General features: G+C 43.9%; 2 protein-coding genes across 3 annotated transcripts in view; one reads left to right on the top strand and one right to left on the bottom strand.

Annotated features, from left to right (window-relative positions):
• ift57 (intraflagellar transport 57 homolog (Chlamydomonas)) overlaps window positions 1-6,726 on the top strand; it is a 7,377-nt gene extending 651 nt beyond the window's left edge. The window contains exons 2-12 of one of the 2 annotated variants that reach the window (XM_031579405.1): window positions 1-160; window positions 321-439; window positions 831-921; window positions 1,320-1,391; window positions 2,113-2,232; window positions 2,598-2,669; window positions 3,162-3,293; window positions 3,817-3,879; window positions 4,105-4,171; window positions 5,866-5,963; window positions 6,228-6,726. The exon at window positions 1-160 is cut by the window's left edge and continues 15 nt beyond it. In XM_031579405.1, the coding sequence (XP_031435265.1) occupies window positions 1-160; window positions 321-439; window positions 831-921; window positions 1,320-1,391; window positions 2,113-2,232; window positions 2,598-2,669; window positions 3,162-3,293; window positions 3,817-3,879; window positions 4,105-4,171; window positions 5,866-5,963; window positions 6,228-6,305 (1,072 nt within the window). In that variant the 3' untranslated portion in view covers window positions 6,306-6,726. Of the gene's footprint in view, window positions 161-320; window positions 440-830; window positions 922-1,319; window positions 1,392-2,112; window positions 2,233-2,597; window positions 2,670-3,161; window positions 3,294-3,816; window positions 3,880-4,104; window positions 4,172-5,865; window positions 6,123-6,227 lie in introns of those variants that run through there. The other variant, XM_031579404.1, reaches the window with a different exon arrangement.
• A 4,663-nt stretch (window positions 6,727-11,389) lies between these two features.
• On the bottom strand, window positions 11,390-19,444 carry LOC105896024 (NACHT, LRR and PYD domains-containing protein 1 homolog). Its single transcript, XM_042709503.1, has 5 exons — window positions 19,420-19,444; window positions 18,922-19,074; window positions 18,276-18,317; window positions 16,451-18,179; window positions 11,390-11,943 (listed from the first exon to the last, which is right to left on the bottom strand). Exons 1-5 carry the CDS (start codon window positions 19,442-19,444, stop codon window positions 11,856-11,858), a joined length of 2,037 nt encoding a protein of 678 aa, XP_042565437.1. The 3' UTR covers window positions 11,390-11,855.
• Window positions 19,445-22,500: the final 3,056 nt, after the last annotated feature.

Here is a 22,500-nt window from a genome sequence, read left to right on the forward strand (position 1 = left end):
CAGCCCGTACACGCCGTCCAACCCCGGCGAGCAGTTCTACATGTTCACCATAATAGCGTCGTGGCTCATCAACGCCGCCGGAAGACCCTTTGAGCCGCCACAGGAGTATGACGACCCCAACGCCACCGTGTCCAACATCCTGGCGCACCTGCGGGCCCTGGTGAGTGTGTGTGTGTGTGTGTGTGTGTGTGTGTGTGTCAGACGGAGACGGAGTGTGTTGATGCGTTGTGTGGTGGCGCAATAGGTTGATTACTACTGAGTGTGTTTGTGAAGATGAAGTGTGTGTGTGTGTGTGTGTGTGTGTGTGTGTGTGTGTGTAGGGAGGCCAGGTTGATTTCCCTCCAGCGAAACTGAAGTCTGGATCAGGGGAGCATGTGTGTTTCGTTCTGGACCGGCTCGTGGAGGAGACACTCAAACACAAAGGATTCAGCTGGAGGAGGTACACACACACACACACACACACACACACACACACACACACACACACACACACACAGCTGAAGGTTACCATACGCACCGACAACAAGGTACACACACTCACACACACACACACACAAACACGCTCTCTCTCACACACACACACACACACACACACACACACCTAGAAATGATCAAACATTTCTCATTATTCTGGTTTTGTTAGTCATTGTCATTTTATTCATCTCTCTTTCTCTCTCTCTCTCCTTTCCTCTCTCTCTCTCTTTCTTTTTTCTCTCTATCTCTCCCTCTCTCATTCCTTTCCTCTCTCTCTCTCTCTCCTCTCTCTCTTTCTCTCTCTCCACCCTTTTTTTTTCTCTCTCTCTCTCTCTATCTCTCTCCCTCTCTCTTAGGCCAGTGTACCCTTCAGAAGAACAGGGGGAGGAGTGTGTGATGGAGGATGATGCTGAGCTCACACTCAGCAAAGTAGAGGAGGAGATGACTGTGGGTATATCTCACACACACACACACACACACACACACACACACACACACACACTCAGACTCACCCACACACACACTCAGACTGACACACACACACACTCACTCACTCACTCACTCACACACTCACACACTCACACACTCACACACTCACACACTCACACACACACACACACGCACACACTCACAAACTAGTTACACGTATGCAGTTACACATGTTTTACTAGATGTCTGTGTGTGTACGTGTGTGTGTGTGTGTACGTGTACGGGTGTGTGTGTGTGTGTGTACGTGTACGTGTGTGTGTGTGTGTGTGTGAGTACGTGTGTGTGTGTGTGTGTGTACGTGTGTGTGTGTGTGTGTACGTGTGCGTGTGCGTGTGTGTGTGTGTGTGTGTTTTCAGGAAGATGCTGATGAGTTGGAGGAGGAGAATGTTCTTGACTTGGAGGCCCTGAAAGCACGATCCAATCAGAATGTGAGTTTAATGAGAGCACGCTCCAATCAGAATGTGAGTTTAATGAGAGCACGCTCCAATCAGAATGTGAGTTTAATGAGAGCACGCTCCAATCAGAATGTGAGTTTAATGAGAGCACGCTCCAATCAGAATGTGAGTTTAATAAGAGCACGCTCCAATCAGAATGTGAGTTTAATGAGAGCACGCTCCAATCAGAATGTGAGTTTAATGAGAGCACGCTCCAATCAGAATGTGAGTTTAATGAGAGCACGCTCCAATCAGAATGTGAGTTTAATAAGAGCACGCTCCAATCAGAATGTGAGTTTAATGAAAGCACGCTCCAATCAGAATGTGAGTTTAATGAAAGCACGCTCCAATCAGAATGTGAGTTTAATGAAAGCACGCTCCAATCAGAATGTGAGTTTAATAAGAGCACGCTCCAATCAGAATGGGAGTTTAATAAGAGCACGATCCAATCAGAATGTGAGTTTAATAAGAGTAGTGTTTCTCTTGCAGGGGGCTATGGGTAGTGTAGTTTAACTCAGCTCACAGTAGTGTTCTTCTTGTGGGAGGTTATGGGTAGTGTAGTTTAACTCAGCTCACAGTAGTGTTTCTCCCTCAGGTGGTTATGGGTAGTGTAGTTCAACTTAGCTCACAGTAGTGTTTCTCTCTCAGGTGGTTATGGGTAGTGTAGTTTAAGTCATGGAGGAAGTGTGTTTTAGTTGTGTGTGTTTCTGAGCAGGAAGGGAGTGCATCCAAACCAGAGATGATTCTAGAATCTCAGACGGATGCAGCCGAATGGAACCTGGAGGTGGAGAGAGTTCTACCACAGCTGAAGGTTACCATACGCACCGACAACAAGGTACACACACACACACACACACACACACACACACACACACACACACACACACACACACACACACACACACACACACACACACACACACACACACACACACACACAGCTGAAGGTTACCATACGCACAGACAACAAGGTACACACACACACACACACACACTCACACACACACACACACAGCTGAAGGTTACCATACGCACCGACAACAAGGTACACACACACACACACACACACACACACACACACACACACACACACACACAGCTGAAGGTTACCATACGCACCGACAACAAGGTACACACACACACACACACACAGCTGAAGGTTACCATACACACTTTTGCATTTCCTGTGTGTGTTCTCAGGACTGGAGGGTTCATGTAGACCAAATGCACCAACACCAGGATGGCATCAAGAGCTCACTCAAGGAGGCAAAGGTGAGGGCAGTGTGTGTGTGTGTGTGTGTGTGTGTGTGGTTGTGTGTGTGTGTGTGTGTGTGTAATGAGTGTGTCTCTGTTTGTGTATTTAATGTGGTGTGCGTGTGTGTAAGTGTGTGTGTGTTAAATGTGGTGTGTGTAATGTGTGTGTTTGTGTGTAATGTGTGTGTGTTAAATGTGGTGTGTGTAATGTGTGTGTGTAGGGTTATCTGGATAAGCTACATGAGGACATCAGTAAGACTATCTCTGTGTGTGTGTGTGTGTGTGTGTTTAATGTGGTGTCTGTGCGTGTGTGTGTGTGGTGTGTGTGTGTGTGTGTGTGTGTGTGTGTTTAATGTGGTGTGTGTAATGTGTGTGTGCAGGGTTATCTGGATAAGCTACACGAGGACATCAGTAAGACTATCTGTGTGTGTGTGTGTGTGTGTGTGTGTGTGTGTGCGTGTGTTTAATGTGGTGTGTGTTTAATGTGGTGTGTGTAATGTGTGTGTTCAGGGTTATCTGGATAAGCTACATGAGGACATCAGTAAGACTCTGGAGAAAGTGACCAGCAGAGAGAAATACCTCAACACACAGCTGGAGCACCTAATCACGGAGTACCGCACCGCCCAATCACAGCTCAGTCAGGTGAGACATCCACCAATCACAGCTCAGTCAGGTGAGATCCACCAATCACAGCTCAGTCAGGTGAGACATCCACCAATCACAGCTCTGTCAGGTGAGACATCCACCAATCACAGCTCTGTCAGGTGAGACATCCACCAATCACAGCTCAGTCAGGTGAGACATCCACCAATCACAGCTCAGTCAGGTGAGAGTGAGACATCCACCAATCACAGCTCAGTCAGGAGAGAGTGAGACATCCACCAATCACAGCTCAGTTAGGCACAAGTGCTGTTATCAGTTAACTTAGCTAATCTGAGTCTGAAGGAGATCCCACACACATCATTTCACTTACAATATGTTTGTGTGTGTGTGTGTGTGTGTGTGTGTGTGTCTGTGTCTGTGTCTGTGTCTGTCTGTGTCTGTCTGTGTGTGTCTGTGTGTGTGTGTGTGTGTGTCTGTGTGTGTGTGTCTGTGTCTGTGTCTGTCTGTGTCTGTCTGTGTGTGTCTGTGTGTGTGTGTGCGTGTGTGTGTGTGTGTGTTTCAGGCAAAAGAGCTTTATCAGCATGGTAGTGGTGGAGTTACAGAGAGAACAAGAACTCTTGCAGAGGTAAGTGTCACACGCGCGCGCATCCCCTGACACACACACACAAACACATGCGCGCACACACACACACACCTGACACACACCTGGCATCACCTGGCTCACTCACTCACTCACTCACTCACTCACTCACGTTAAACTCTAATCAGGCTCTCCTGACTGTGTGTGTGTGTGTGTGTGTGTGTGTGTGTGTGTGTGTGTGTGTGTGTGTGTGTGTGTGTGTGTGTGTAGATCAGTGAGGAGCTGGAGAAGGTCAAACAGGAGATGGAGGAGAAAGGCAGCAGCATGTCAGATGGAGGTACACACACACACACACACACACACACACAGACACACACACACACACACACACAGACACACACACACACACACACACACACACACAGACACACACACACACACACACACACACACACACACACACACACACACACACACACACACACACACACACACATACACACACACACACACACACACACATACACACACACACACACACACACACACACACACACACACACACACACACACACACACACACACAGACACACACACACAGACACACACACACACACACACACACACACACACACACATACACACACACACACACACACACACACATATGTACACACACACACACACACACACACACACACACACACACACACACACACACACACACACACGTGGAGTGTAGTCTGTTGTTTTTATATAGGCTAAGATTGCACACACACACACCTAAGATCCTATGTAGAGTGTAGTCTGTTATTTTTATATGGGCTAAGATTGCACACACACACACACACACACACACACACACACACACACACACACACACACACACACACACGTCTGTATGTACGTGTGTATATTTATGTTTGTTGCAGTTTTCATGAAGGCAGATTTTGTATTCATTCATTTTTAGTTTTAAGCTACTGGATACATTTTTAGAATGCATTGTTTTAATTGCTCTGTCCAAAATGACTCTGTTTTTAAATCAAATCAAATCAAATCAAACTTTATTTGTACGGCGCATTTCATACACGGAGGTAACACAATGCGCCTCACAGTAGGAAAGAAAAGGGGGGGGGGGGGTTACAAACACTTGTAAAAAAAAAACACACAGATTTTCTAGAGATAAATAAACAGGAAATAAAATAAACGTACTAACCGCACTGGCATCGTAAAGGACTACTCAGCACGGTCATCGTCAAACTAAGAGACAGCTGCTGGGGGGGGGGGGGGGGGTTACTAACACTTGAAAAGAGACAGAAATAAGTAAATAAATAAATGTTCCATAAATGTTAAATAAATACATTTTACAGTGAGTGATAAGCGAGATCAAAGAGGTGTGTCTTAAGTGCATGTTTAAAGGTTTCAACCGTTTCAGCCATTCTTAGGTATTCTGGCAGAGTGTTCCAAAGGTTGGATACATATTATTTGATCTCGTTATAATCTTACTAATTATTTTAAATTCATTTATTATCTTCTGCACTTCATTAGCACTTGTATTACTTTGCATTATTGTTGTTGTGACTCTATACCATGTTAAGCACCTTGAGACCTCTTTGTATTTTAAAGTGTGCTATACAAAGAAAATCCATTATTATTATTTTATTTATTTAGCAGACATTTTTGTCCAAAGCGACGTACAAGGAAGAGAACAGTCAACCTACGAGCAATAAAGACCTACTGTAACAATAAATACTATTTTACATAAGAAATAGAAAATAAAAACGAAGTGCAGGAATGTAACTGCTGAAGTGCAAGTTAAGCGCTAGTCAAGGTGCCAGTTAGGAAGGGAGGTGCTCTCTGAAGAGTTGGGTCTTCAAAAGCTTCTTAAAGGTAGAGAGGGACGCCCCTGCTCTGGTAGTGCTGGGTAGTTTGTTCCACCAACGTGGAACTACAAATGAGAATAGTGAGATCAACTATCTGTATGTGTGTGTCTGTGTGTGTCTGCGTGTCTGTGTGTGTGTGTGTGTGTAGCTCCAGTGGTGAGGATCAGGCAGAGTTTGACTAAACTGCGTCAGGAGATCCAGCAGATGGACGTGAGAATGGGTGTGGTGGAACACACACTGCTACAGGCACGCCTCAACCAGAAGAACAACATGACCCGGGACATGCACGCCACACACACTCACTCTGACACACACACCTACTGACACACACACACACACACACACACACACACACACACACACACACTACTACAGGCACGCCTCAACCAGAAGAACAACATGACCCGGGACCGGGACATGCACGCCACACACACTCACTCTGACACACACACCTACTGACACACACACACACACACACACACACACACACACACACACACACTACTACAGGCACGCCTCAACCAGAAGAACAACATGACCCGGGACATGCACGCCACACACACTCACTCTGACACACACACCTACTGACACACACACACACACACACACTACTACAGGCACGCCTCAACCAGAAGAACAACATGACCCGGGACATGCACGCCACACACACTCACTCTGACACACACACCTACTGACACACACACACACACACACACACACACACACACACACACACACACACACACACACACACACTACTACAGGCACTCCTCAACCAGAAGAACAACATGACCCGGGACATGCACGCCACACACACTCACTCTGACACACACACCTACTGACACACACACACACACACACACACACGCACACACACTACTACAGGCACGCCTCAACCAGAAGAACAACATGACCCGTGACATGTCTTTTATAAACTGTAAAAATGTATACTGTAAAATCAGAATATTGTTTTCTTCTGAATAAAGTATTTAAAGTCTTTCAGAATTAAGTCACTTCTACAGCCGTTGTTTATCTGACAAAACTACAACAGAATCATTTGCTAATTACATTTAACAATTAGAACCTAGAGCCAAGACAAGACTACAGCACACACACACACACTCGCACACACACACACACACACACACACACACACACACAGCCCCACCTCATACACACACACACACACACACATCCCCACCTCATACACACACACAGCCCCACCTCATACACACATCCCCACCTCATACACACACACACACGCACAGCCCCACCTCATACACACACACACACACACACACGCACAGCCCCACCTCATACACACACACACACTCGCACACACACACACACACACACAGCCCCACCTCATACACACACACACACACACAGCCCCACCTCATACACACACACAGCCCCACCTCATACACACACACACACACGCACAGCCCCACCTCATACACACACACACACACACATCCCCACCTCATACACACACACACACCACACACACATCCCCACCTCATATCGACCTCTTAACAGATGGTGTCACACACACACACACACACACACACACACACACACACACACACACACACATCCCCACCTCATATAAACCTACCAACAGATGCTGTCACACACACACACACACACACACACACACATCCCCACCTCATATCGACCTCCTAACAGATGGTGTCACACACACACACACACACACACACACACACCACACACACACACACACACACACACACACCACACACACAGATCCCCACCTCATATCGACCTACTAACAGATGGCATCACACACACACACACACACATCCCCACCTCATACACACACACACACCACACACACATCCCCACCTCATATCGACCTACTAACACAGCTTTGCCGTGCCGTTAGGGGTTACGCCTCTTCCTCCCACTGCCTACGTGGTACTGTAAAACACGAGGCTCTGGGGTTCTATGTGTTCATGTCTCCTGTTCTTCTCCGTTCAACCTGTAGGAGGAGCTAGAGATTGCAGGCTGTTGCTAATGAGGGGCGGGGCTCCATGTGATGGCCATCAGTATATAGCCGGTGTCCCGGAACCTCAGTGGAGGTCTCTTTCCTGCTCTGGCCTGACGCTGGAAGGCTGTCTGCAGCATTCCAGCATTCCCAATTGCCTTTACTTTATGCACTACACATAGTCTACATTACTGACGCGCATGACACTTTATTTTAACCTTTCTTTCCACTAACTGACTTTTGTACATATTTTGTAAATAAATTAATATTATTGTTTAAACGTTTCCCGACGGCGTCTGTCTCCCCTATGTCATGGCTACTGTGAGCTAGGTAGTCGTGACAACATGTAGTTTGGGAGATATATAACCCTAGTTATATATATATAGGAACTAACACTATCTGGGGGTCCAATACAAACTACATATAACTCTCTCTCTATAGGCAGCACGGTGGCTCAGTGGTTAGCACTGTCGCCTCACAGCAAGAAGGCCCTGGGTTCGAATCCCGGTCGTTCCAGGTCCTTTCTGTGTGGAGTTTGCATGTTCTCCCCGTGCCTGCGTGGGTTTACTCCGGGTACTCCGGTTTCCCCCACCATCATAAAGACATGCATTGCATCGAATGAATATGAATGAATGTTGGTGGTGGTCGGAGGGGCCGTTGGCGCTGATTGGCAGCCACGCTTCTGTCAGTCTGCCCCAGGGTAGCTGTGGCTACTGATGTAGCTTACCACCACCGGTATGACTGTGTATGAATGACTACTGGACTCTGTAAAGCGACTTCGGGTATATAGAGAACCGCTATATAAGATTGAATTGATTGATTGATTGATTGATATATATAGATACATAACCCTATATATATATATATTTATGTACTAACACCATCTGGGGGTCCAATACAAACTACATGAAGTCATCATTTCATTCCTCTCATAGGTATATCACTTCCTGTTTGTGTTTATATTTCCTCAAAGACACACCTGAGGGGTATTCCAGCAAGCGTGGGTACCCTAGCCTGGCATAAACCCTAAACCCGCTGAGTGAACCTGTCGCACCTTACTCCGAGTTATGGGGTTCAGAACACCGTTTATGAGTTCACTCAGTCCACCCCGTGTTGACTAAGCAAGAAGTCGGGAAAGACATTGACCATTCACAATAATAATACAATATAATATCAATAATCATATAATAATAATCTTTATTTATAGACACCGTTTACAAAGTGCTCCATAGAGGCAGTAAAATATAATCATGAAATCATCAGGTTTGAAAAGGAAACAGATAAAACAATTAGGTAGGCGATATATAAAAATAAGAGTGGTCCACCAACACAGTAAAAACATTATTATTTTCCACAATATACAAATTGTCATTTATTAGGTTAGTCCTTCTTGGCAGCAGCCTTTCTCACGGCAGCCAGGATGCTCGCTCTTTCTCTAAGCGCGGATGTGAGTATATCTCCACCCCAGAACTTCAACAACTCCATGGCGCGCCTTTCGTAGGGGATCATATCATCCACCAATAAAGAATAAAAACATTTTTTATGGCAATAAAAGACAATTCAATGGGAATTAAAACTCAGGAAAGGCTTTCCCTTCTTAAAACACACTTTCATAGAGTCAGTGACTTCCTTAGAGTCCCTTCTTAAAACACACTTTTATATGACCTCTAAGGATTTCCTCAGGCAGATTTTTATGCAGATCGCATGTGAAGTTTGAGTTTAAAAAATGACTAGTCTGAAGGCAGGCTTTCCTCCTCATCTGTTCAAGAGGCCTACTTCCTTTAAGTGACAACAATCTTAAAATCTAAAAAAGGCTCCTCATCTGTTCAATAGTCCTGAATCTCCTGAGTGACATTCAACCCCATCATTGCTTTCCTCCTCATCTGTTGAAGAGTGAGTAGATCTATCATTGCTTTCCTCCTCATCTATCCGAAAAATAAACCGTCCTGAATCTCCTCCTGAGTGACAGTTGACCCCCTCATTTTGATCCTCACATCCTGGTTGCAGTCCAGTTTGGGGTTATCTCCCTCTCTACACTTCCCACTGGGTTTAGTGCATCTCTTCCTTCGTGGAGAAAAACAGACACACAGAAACACATTAGATCTCCCCACAAACCTCACACTCACCTACAGCTTTAAGGATAAAACACACACAAACATCATAACTCTACACAAACCTCACACTCTCCTACAGCTTTAAGGATAAAACACACACAGACATCCCAACTCTACACAAACATCACACTCTCCTACAGCTCTCCATCGGGAGCACCTCACTCCATAATCACTAAGTCTGTCTGATAAAACATCAAAGATGTCTTTAAGGCATTAAAAGACATCAATGTGTGTGTGTGTGTGTGTGTGTGGAGGGAGGGTAAGATGCTTTCTAATCAACAGTCAGACAGTGGCCAACAGATAGACAGATCAAGAGTCAGACAGACAGACAGACAGTCAGACAGACAGGTCAGTCAGTAGAAGTACACACCCAGTGAGGATCACAGTGCAATCTGGACGGCGCTTATCGGACTCCTGCAGAAGACTGATCCCCTCCTCCAGTAAGAGACCATCAGCCCAATACAAGCCCATTGAAGCATATAACCTGAAATAAAAATATACTTCTTTAGGTCTGTCATGGATCTCCAACACCACCATAAACACTCTGTAGCTTTCTCAAACAATATCTGTTTTTTTTTATTAAAACTAACTCACTCACACACACTCTCTCTCTCTCACACACACAGACCTGCACAGTGTGTCCATACATACTACCCCTCCATGCATAGACTACATACAGAAACAGAAGATGATGCATCTCTTACTTTACTTCCTTCAGAGTGGGGCACGTGTGGATGAGGTTGAGGATCCAGTGGGCCCAGCTCTCAGTCAGGCATCTCACCACCAACTCCACCTTCTCCAGATCAGGCAGAGTCCACCAGTCAGTGAAGGACTCGAGAACACCCATACAGTCACCTGGAGACCTATGTGGACTTCAACACAAACACACAAAAACATGGCTGAATAATACCAGACACCCATGTGTGGAAAATATGCTTTTTAATTATATTTGAATTATTTGGTCTTACTTTGCTCCTAAACCTGTGACCTCGCGAAACTTGTGGATGAAGTCAGTAAAGCTGCCACTGGTTGGGCTGTTGGCTTGTGACAGGGTAATTGAAACGGGTGACATTGTGGAAGACAACGATGAATTCACCTCCAGTCTGAAACACAGGCACAAGAGGGCTTAGTTTAGTATTTTACACATAAAAATGCTCACTCTTCAGGTGCAACCTGTAACATTTACATACAACACTATTAACACAGACAGTGAAGCTTCTCATGAAGGGAGGTTTCACCTGAGGCTTCTGGAGTCTTTCTTCACAGAGAGAGAGGAGGAGGGTGGCCTTGAATAATGCCCAAGCCTGCCAATCAGAACACATTGGTACTAGACTATCAGAGAGTACCCCACCAAAAGATAGAAATATAATATACCATTCAGTACACACACACACACACACACACACACACACACATACCATCAGTTCAGCACCTTGCAGTTAATCAACCTTGACTGCTATGATAATCAGTTAATTTGAGCAATCTTGCTGTTCTCACCAGAGGTTACGGCACGTCTCTGTGTTCTGCATGAAGTCCAAGCACAGGGTGGTGCCAGTGATGGTCGTCACAGACAGACGGACTTCACCCACAGACTTTTGTCTGGAGAGAACACTGAGGACCTGCTCCACACTCTCAGGTGAGAGGCTGCTCTGTGCCACGCTGTGAATGAGCACATACAGACCAATCTCAATCTCTCTCTTCTGGTCTCTTTATTATGCACTCACACATTATACATGTGTGTTCATGTTCTCTTTACTTTAATTAACCCTGACCTGTTTGTTATTAAGATAAACTATGTCTAAGGAAGACAGGATGGCAGATTTGTTAATGTTAATCCCCAACACTGCAAAGCTAAACTGGGTAGAAACTGGATTCAGTCCTGGACGGCACAAACAGAAGGGAAGACAACAAGCATATAACACAAGGAACACACTATTTTTGCTCTACCTAATGTAGAGTTGAAAAGATAGAAGTTGTACAAGTTCTTTATAATCACAAATCACAAATATAAAATGATTACCTCAGTTCAGTCAGGATCTTTCCCTCCCCCAGAGCTGAGATCAGGTCAACAACATCAGCATCTGACAGGTTCTCCACAGTTAACCTTTCAACAACATGAAGACAGCCATCAGACCATTCAACCACAACAGATCAGATCTCTCACAATCAGACCACAGCACGACACACAGATGAAGCTGAACGTATGAAAACACTGATGGCCAGATGTTTCCACATGGCCAGAGTACCCCATGAGTAGAATTACTCACATCCAAATCCACTGGCTGGTTTGACATTTGTACTGAATATGATTACAGCAACAGATTAGTTAACAAGTCAAAGGCTCAGGAAAAGGGCGCAACTGTTTTGATACAAAGCGGGAAAGGAAAATATTGACTTTGAATTTGACTTTCACAGGTAACAGTGTGAAAAAACCAGTAGACTGGTGCCTGATACAGAGTGTTAATCTCACGATTCGAAGACTTCGTTTAGAATTACTCATACCCTCACCTGGTGAAAACTCTCATTTGCGGTTCCCTGATGGTGGAATGAGCTACCAAATGCTATCAGAGCAGGGGCATCCCTCTCTTACTAGTCATATGTGTATATCATTCTTTGTAATGTTAAAATACACAGTTTCATAAAATGCCTATCTGGCACTTGACTGATGAAACAATTCAGTTATTCTTCTCTTTGATCACCTCTTGTATTGTTGTACCTCACAATAAGTCATACTTGTAATGAAATGATTGCAAGATGATTTAGTGCTGTGTGAAAATATCTATTCTAGTTCTAACATATTATAGAAGACAATAGTGATTTCCCCTCCAGACTGAAACACAGGCACATAAGGGCTTAGTTTAGTATTTTACACATAACAATGCTCACCCTTCAGGTGCAACCTGTAACGTTTACATACAACACCATTAACACAGACAGTGAAGCTTCTCATGAAGGGAGGTTTTACCCGAGGCCTCTGGAGTCTTTCTTCACAGAGAGAAAGGAGGGTGGCGTTGAATTACCCTGAAGCCTGCCAATCAGAACACAGTCCAAGCACAGGGCTGCGGTGGTGACAGTGATGGTCGTCACAGACAGACAGACTTTACCCACAGACTTTTGTCTGGAGAGAACACTGAGGACCTGCTCCACACTCTCAGGTGAGAGGCTGCTCTTATCCACTCTGTGAATGAGCACATACAGACCAATCTCAATCTCTCTCTCGTTTGTTATTAAGATAAACTATGTTTAAGGAAGACAGGATGGAAGATTTGTTAATGTTACTCTCCAACACTGTAAAGCTAAACTGGGTAGAAACTGGATTCAGTCCTGGACGGCACAAACAGAAGGGAAGACAACAAGCATCTAACACAAGGAACACAATATATTTGCTCCACCTAATGTAGAGTTGAAAACATAGAAGTTGTACAAGTTCTATATAATCATAAATCACAAATGTAAATTGATTACCTTAGTTCAGTCATGAGCTCCCCCAGAGCTGAGATCAGGTCACCAACATTATCATCTTCTGACAGACTCTCCACAGTTAACCTTTCAACAACATGAAGACAGCCATCAGACCATTCAATCACAACAGATCAGCTCTCGCACAAACAGACCACAGCACGACACACAGATGAAGCTGAACGTATGAAAACACTTATGGCCAGATGTTTCCACATGGCCAGAGTACCCCATGAGTAGAATTACTCACATCCAAATCCACTGGCTGGTGTGACATTTTGTACTGAATATGATTACAGCAACAGATCAGTTAACAAGTCAACGGCTCAGGAAAAGAGCACAACTGTTTTGATACAGAGCATGAAAGGAAAATGTTGAGACTTAGAGTTCTTCAATGTTTGAAACAGTAGACAGGTGCCTGATACAGAGTGTAAAATATCAATACTCTAATACTTCCTTTCAGAATGACTTATACCCTCAACTGGTATGAAATCCATCTTCTTTGCTGGGTTTCATTTAAGAGCCCAATGGGTGCTTTAATTCCTCCAGACCCACATGTGGTGCTCTAACAGCACTTGACATCAGATATTAGGGATGGAATGATTACTGTTCTGACCCAGCATGACTTTGATGCTTTGTGCTGGGAGTATAAAATAGGTAGCAGACACTGAAACATGGTACTGCATGCTGTCAAAAACTGACAGGAGCAAGGGTGGCGTTCCTACTAACACCTGCCCACAACCTGACAAAACCACAGAGGATCCTTGGTGTTTTGTGTTTGCATGTGGTTTATATAGGAGTCATATGTATATTATTTTTTGGGAATGTTTCAACAATACTCAAAGATGCATAAAATGTCTTTCTGGCACTTGACTGATGAAACAATTCAGTTATTCTTCTCTTTGATCACCTCTTGTATTGTTGTACCTCACGATAAGTCATACTGGTGGTGAAATGATTGCAAGATGTTTTAGTGCAGTGTGAAAATATCCATTCTAGTTCTAACATATTATAGAGGGCAATAGTGATTTTACATCCAGCCTGAAACACAGGCACATGAGGGCTTAGTTTAGTACTTTACACATAACAATGCTCACTCTTCAGGTGCAACCTGTAACGTTTACATACAACACCATTAACACAGACAGTGAAGCTTCTCATGAAGGGAGGTTTTACCCGAGGCCTCTGGAGTCTTTGAACACAGAGAGAGAGAATTCACCTGAGTTATCCTCAAGCCTGCCAATCAGAACACAGAATCAATGGGGACTGACCAATCAAAGAACAAACACAGAGTTAATTGGTTCCAGCCAATCAGAATACACCACCAAAAAAATTGAAATATAACATTCAGTACAGACACACACACACAGACACACACAGACACACACAGACACACACAGACACACACACACACACACACACACACACACAATAAGTTCAGCACCTTGCAGTTAATCAACCTTGACTGCTATGATAATCAGTTAATTTAATCAATCTTGCTGTTCTCATGTCAGGTGACGGCACGTCTTTGTGTTCTGAATAAACTCCAAGCACAGGGCTGCGGTGGTGACAGTGAAGGTCGGCACAGACAGACAGACTTCATCCACAGACTTTTGCCTGGAGAGAACACTGAGGACCTGCTTCACACTCTCAGGTGAGAGGCTGCTCTCATCCACATTGTTAATGAGCACATACAGACCAATCTCAATCTCTCTCTTCTGGTCTCTTTATTATGCACTCACACATTATACATGTGTGTTCATGTTTTCTTTACTTTAATTAACCCTGACCCGTTTGTTATTAAGATAAACTATGTCTAAGGAAGACAGGATCGCAGATTTGTTAATGTTACTCCCCAACACTGCAAAGCTAAACTGGGTAGAAACTGGATTCAGTCCTGGACGGCACAAACAGAAGGGAAGACAACAAGAATATAACACAAGGAACACACTATTTTTGCTCTACCTAATGTAGAGTTAAAAAGAAAGAAGTTGTACAAGTTCTATAAATCATAAATCACAAATGTAAAAGGATTACGTCAGTTTTGTCAGGATCTTCCCCTCCCCCAGAGCTGAGATCAGGACACCAACATCAGCATCTGACAGCCTCTCCACATGTAACCTTTCAACAACATGAAGACAGCCATCAGACCATTCAACCACAACAGATCAGTTCTCTCACAAACAGACCACAGCATGACACACAGATGAAGCTGAACGTATGAAAACACTGATGGCCAGATGTTTCCACATGGCCAGAGTACCCCATGAGTAGAATTACTCACATCCAAATCCACTGGCTGGTGTGACATTTTCTACTGAATATGATTACAGCAACAGATCAGTTAACAAGTCAAAGGCTCAGGAAAAGAGCACAACTGTTTTGATACAGAGCATGAAATTACTCATTACTCATACCCTCACCTGGTATCAAATCTCTTTTGTATATTAATTTCATATTCAAACTATGTATATTCATTTTTTTGGGAATATTATAAAAATACTCAAAGTCGCATAAAGGTCTATTTGGCACACGACTGATGAAACAATTTACTTTTTGATCACCTCTTGAATTGTTGCACAGTTATACTTGTGATGAAATGATTGTATGGTGTTGTAGTGGTGTGTGGAAATATCCAGTCTAGTTATAACATATTATGGAAGGCAATCTGTATTATATTGTGTTAATCTTGGTCACCTGATATGACTGTATATAATGCCATCTGAAGACAAATTTCTCTCTTCAAAGATACACTCACCCCAGCTCCTCACACCTGCTCAGTGCAGGCTGCAGCATCCTCAGCTTCACACACACACACACACACACACACACACCCCAGCTCCTCACACCTGCTTAGTGCAGGCTGCAGCATCATCAGCTTCACACACACACACACACACACACTCACCCCAGCACCTTACACCGGCTCAGTGCAGGCTGCAGCATCATCAGTTTCACACACACACACACACACACACACCCCAGCTCCTCACACCTGCTCAGTGCAGGCTGCAGCATCATCAGCTTCACACACACACACACACACACACACACAGACCCCAGCTCCTCACACCTGCTCAGTGCAGGCTGCAGCATCATCAGCTACACACACACACACACACACACACAAACACACACACACACACACTCACCCCAGCTCCTCACACCTGCTCAGTGCAGGCTGCAGCATCCCCAGCTTCTCTGCTGTTATGTTGCACTCCGTGAGCTTCAGGCTTCTGATGGTCGGGCAACACTGCAGGCAGTACAGCAGCACCCAGCAGTCTGTCCTCGTCAGGGGAATGCGGTCAAACTTGATCTCACCCCAGACTCCCATGGCTCTCCTTACAAACTCCTCCTCATGGAGCTCATAGAGACAATGGAGTATATGCAGCATATCCTCAAACATTCCGCTATGCATATACAGATTATTCTTTTGATGCTTTCTCTGCTTTTCCAAAACGCTTAGAAGCCACTCCTGCAGATGATCTTGAATGGATGGCCAGGACTGCTTTTTCAGGTTAGGGTAAATGTCTCTGTTTGAAAGCCCAAAAAGGAATTGAATAACAGGGTTAAAACGTTCAACGTTTCTTAACAACTCCTGTAGTTTGTCAAGTGCCTCTTTCTTATTCTCCAACATCAGGTACTGGCGAGCAGCGAAGAACTCCTGGAAGCTCAGATGCATGAAACTGTACATTCTTTCCTTTTTGACTTTCTTCCTTTGCAAGAATTTGCAGAGAAAAGGATTGTGTTTGGTTGCTTGTGATGGATCAGGGAAAGCCTCAGACAAACTCTTCTCATCAAACAGGACCTGATGTTCCTGTAACCCTCTCTCTGCCAGCTGGCCCAGGCTCCTCAGCAGTGTCTCCTCAGCAGGCTGACTCAAACCCTGGCAGTGATGCTTCAGCAGAATGGACACAAAGTGCACAAATATAGAGGTGGATGTTTCTAGTCCCTTAGTGATGTCCAGGCCTTCTTCTTCTTGCTCCCTGAAAACTGTGCAGATGATCCAGCAGATGACGGGGATGAAGCAGGCAGTGTACAAAGTCTCGTTGGTCCTCACACAGTCGAATGCTTTCTTTGCTAGCGGCTTTTCTTTGAAAAACCTCTGGAAGTACTCATTCACCCCCTCCTCAGTGAAGCCTAGGATGTCAGTGAAACGCTGAGAATCACTGAGCAGATCGCTCAGTTTGTCTGAAGCAGTGGACCTGGTGGTGACCAGCAGGAAGCACTTAGGCAGGAGAAGCCCCTTCAGCAGAGCGCTCAGAGTGGCCTCAACAGGAGCTTCTCTGAAAGGGTCTTTAGGTGGCACTGTGCTAGTTTTCTCAAATGAGAACTTGAGCTCATCAAAGCCATCAATGAGGAAGAGCACTTTCATGTTTGAGTCCTTCAGCACCTCTTCTGTCTCACTGGTTAAGCTTGGACAGTAGCTCAGGAGATCCACCAGACTGCATGCCTCTGAGATGTCATTAAGCTCTTTGCATTTAAGGTGAAGAACAAGGTTGAACAGGTCTTTGAATACTTTTCCTGAGGCCCAGTCGTACATGATCTTCTGAGCAGTGAAGGATTTGCCATATCCAGAGTGGCCCTGGAGAATGACTGCCTTTGGAACATCTCCATCTTTATCAGGTTTGAACAACTGGTCAACAGTGATTCTCTCGTACGCTTCACTGGCCCTGGTTTTTAAGACCTGCTGGTGATCTTCTCCTCTACAACGGATCTCCTCCTCTCTTTCTTTCTGCTTTCTGTGTGTCTCAACGATCAGCAGCTCAGTGTAGCGGTCAGCCAGCAGAACATTCTCACCAGATAGAGAGTTATACTCCTTCACTTTTTTATATGAGGAGCAGATGGATGTCTTGTATTCATTTATTTTGGAGATAGGATCTACAAAAGAACAATTTTATAAACAACATTGACTATTATTTTTAATTATTTTTTCAGTTTCAATTTAATATAATGATAAATAAAATCTGAATTTACCAGGGTCCTGTGGTGGTGTTGCCGGAGCAGAAACCCCAGGACCTTCAGGGAATAAAGAGGATGAAGATGATGAAGAGGATGAGGTGGACATCCACTGGAACAGTTTTCCCAAAAGGACATTTCTGGGCTTGACCAGAGACACTACTAGGTTGGAGAGGATGGTCTCTCCTACTCCTACTCATGGTTTGTGTGTGTGTGTGTGTGTGTGTGTGAGTGTGGATGTTCTCTCCTACTCCTACTCATGGTTTGTGTGTGTGTGTGTATGTGTGTGAGTGTGGATGTTCTCTCCTACTCCTACTCATGGTTTGCATGCTGCTTACTGTCTAGAACAGTTGGCATGATCCTACACAACTGGGCTTCACTGAATGGAGTCATACTGTGTCCAGAGTTTATGTTGACCTCTACCCTACACACCCCTACATGTCACTGACCAGTGTGCCCTGCTCAGCAGCACCCCAGGACTAGCATTACCTGGAGCTAATGCTAAAATACACTTCTGATGTTCACACTCCCTGTGTGTGTGTGTGTGTGTGTGTGTGTGTGTGTGTGTGTGTGTGCACTGCAGATGAATCATGCGTTCTATATTAACACTCAAACCAGGACATCAATATATAATTTACTGTTGAATCTAATGTCTTTATCTTACCATGATAATGATTGTGTGAGTTGATGTTGATGTTTCCCTGAACTAAACTTCGTGTCAGGACTGGAGCTGAGACATGGCTTCCATCCTGAGCTACAATCTTCGCATACTTAGCTTTAGGGGAGAAGCCACTTGCAGCCTCTTCTGGGTCCTCTCCTGTCAAGACTTCAAACAGAAAGCAGACCTGCTCAGCAGCACCCCAGGACTAGCATTACCTGGAGCTAACGCTATAATACACATCTGATGTTCACACTCCCCTGTGTGTGTGTGTGTGTGTGTGTGTGTATGTGTGTGAGACTAGCATTACCTGGAGCTTACGCTATAATGCACATCTGATGTTCACACTCCCCTGTGTGTGTGTGTGTGTGTGTGTGTGTGAGACTAGCATTACCTGGAGATAACGCTATAATACACATCTGATGTTCACACTCCCCTGTGTGTGTGTGTGTGTGTGTGTGTGTGTGTGTGTGTGTGTGTGTGTGTGTGTGAGACTAGCATTACCTGGAGCTAAAGCTGTAATACCCATCTGATGTTTACACTCCCCTGTGTGTGTTGTGTCTGTCTTTAGGTGATATTGGACTTTTCTTTTCTTTTTAATATGTATGCTTTGGCAATATGAATTGAAATTTTTGTCATGCAAATAAAGCTCTTTTGAATTTGAGAGGAGAGAGAGAGAAAGAGGAGGGAGAGAGAGAGAGAGAGAGAGAGAGAGAGAGAGAGAGAGAGAGATACCTTGTCTGATATCTGAGAAAACATCTCTCAGTCTTGGATATTGCTCCAACACACACTGGTGCTTCAGCAAGTCTATGAACTTCTGACAGGCCTCTTCCCCCTTGTCTCTCAGTTTATCCAGCACTTCACCAGATGTCTTCTCAGTGTTTTGAGGAAGGCTTTTAAGAGCACTGTAGTCACGATCTGTGATGAGTCTGTTCTGCTGAACATGTTGGAGGATAAATTCCGTTTCAGCAGACAGGATCTCGGATAGAATTATCTTCTTTTCAAGTATTATATCCATGGTTACCTGCAAAATCTCAACAATCCTAAAACACAAAAACAAAACAGACATATTTAACACATTACTAATAAACCATTGATAATTCCGACCACACATTCTGTTATTTATAGGACTGAATAAAGAGCTAATGTTTGAGGATAAAATATATAATAAATATATACATTATATATTATATTGTGCTTTATAGAACATTCTGTTGAAGTTATATACATGTTATCTGTGCTATTCTGTTGAAGTTATATTATCTGTGCTTTATAGAACATTCTGTTGAAGTTATATATATATACACCGTAGGTCTCACACAATATGGCAAGACTATCAGATCTATCACACCTGACTCCCAATCGAAACATATCAGCACTCCAATAAATGAGCCTGTAACATATAAAACTGAAACCACTCGGAGTTTGAAAAGCAAAGTCACTTCCGAGAAACGCATTGCTTACGGGCCCCTCCTCCACGGCCCCTGTGCAACCGCACTGCCTGCACAGTCTATAGTTACGCCCCGGATCGCACGTTTTAAAAACTTTCCATTGCGATGACTCTCACATGAGAACATCGCCTAACCTAGGCCTTCATTCAAAACTGTTCTCATTCTGTTCCTCTTCAGTATTCCAACCAGGAAGTTGCACAGCCCTGCACGCTTCTATACTGTTTGTTAGCGCCCCTGCCTGAACTACAGTCTGGTCCACAGATGTTCTTCTATCGACGAAGAAATTAGCGTATCATTTCATTAAATAAATCATATACGCTAAATGTACTGTTCCTGCTACGTGTTTTACACGACCAGTAGTTAAACTTTCAGCCAAACTCGGTTTTCACGAGACAGGAAGCGAGCGCCTTGCTCCTTTATTGATATACAGGTGAAAACGTATGCGTGAAACTGTAATAAACAAGAAACAGAAATTACTTAGAAGGTCTCTTAACTAACACAGCAAGTTACTAAATTATTACAGCACAGCTGGCTAATAAGTGCTAACGTTAGCCATTAATAGTCATATATTAGCACGAAACATAAATTACTAATCATTTAATTTTGCATATCAACAAACTAACACAGTTCATACGTTCATAAAGTAAATGTAGGTCACTTAAACATATTAACCACAGTGTGAGACGTCAAAAAAACTTACAGCCATTGCTTTCGAGGGTGTGAGGAAAAGCGTAACACATCAGAGAAGCTTTCACCATGAGCGTAAATTCTTCACTGCCGCGAAATTCTCTATTCCACGATACAAGCGTCTGCATGGTATGAAAGTGAAAGTCGCTCAACAGACACTAATATAGTACTGTGTGTCAGTGTTGCCAACTCTCGCGAGACAAATAAGCACCCGCAGCTTCAAAAACAAGCCCAATATTATTATAGCCTGTTACGGCCTCAATGTAAACAGGCTCAATGAATGACATTATTTGATGCTTTGCTGCAGCCAGCCAGCTAACGGTGGAGAGGCGTTCACCTCTGCTTAACGTAGATTAAATGTGATATAACCCGTGCAATATTCACCTATCCTCTTATTTTTTTCAGGGTCGAAAGGAAAATGACAAGCCAGCCCCTTATCAGATCAAAACAGAAAGAGAAAACTTTGTGTATTAGCCTCTCTGTTCACAATAATGCATTGTGTTGTACCGACGTCAAGCTTCACTTTATTGAGATATTTCTCTGATAACACTGAATAACCAACTGGGTATTTGAGGGGACAGGAAAGACCAAAATCCAAAAAAGATCAGTGTTCGATAGAAGGAAGAGAGAGAGAGAGAGAGAGAGATGAGATGCGAATGTCTGCTGCCAAATATGGACATGGGTCGACCTGTGAACATTTCCTGTTTATCTGATCACAGTTCTTTAAAATGTCAGAGCTCTTGGTTTCATAAAGGAAGTAAGAAAGGTGTGAAACAGTCAAGGCGTTACAAAAGTGAGCAAATAAGCAGTAGACACCAAAAGCAATCGCCAGTTTTACATAGCAGTATTTTCCATAAGATTATTATGCCCATTGACTGTTGTGGTAAAGTCCTACATTACACCAAGGCCTAAACACCCAAGGTCAACTCAAGGGCTATGGAAGTGAAAATGGCGCCTTCTCAGGAACGCCACAAACAAACTCATATTGGACCGTCATGTTACAAATGTGGACTTCATATTTGATCCCATTTGGATAGTTCACAGCAGGAGCCGTTGGGATAACTATTCATTTCTTACATATCCTACACTTTACTTTCCCTTCACTGCCGTATGAGCGTATCATTTCATTTAATAAATTATTTACGCTAAATGTACAAGTGAAAACCTATGAGTGAAACTGTAATACACAAGAAGCAGAAAATACTTAGAAGGTCTCTTAACTAACACAGCAAGTTCCTATATTACTACAGCACAGCTGGCTAACAAGTGCTAACGTTAGCCATTAACGGAATGATGAATGAATGGTATACTAACAGTCATATATTAGCACGTAACATACATTACTAATCATTTCATTTTGCATGTCAACAAACTAACACAGTTCATAGAAACTAAATGTAGGTCACTTAAACATATTAACCGCAGTGTGAGAACACCAAAAAACGTA

This window comes from Clupea harengus, chromosome 13, assembly GCF_900700415.2.
Source record: "Clupea harengus chromosome 13, Ch_v2.0.2, whole genome shotgun sequence".
NCBI classification, from domain to species: Eukaryota; Metazoa; Chordata; class Actinopteri; order Clupeiformes; family Clupeidae; genus Clupea; species Clupea harengus.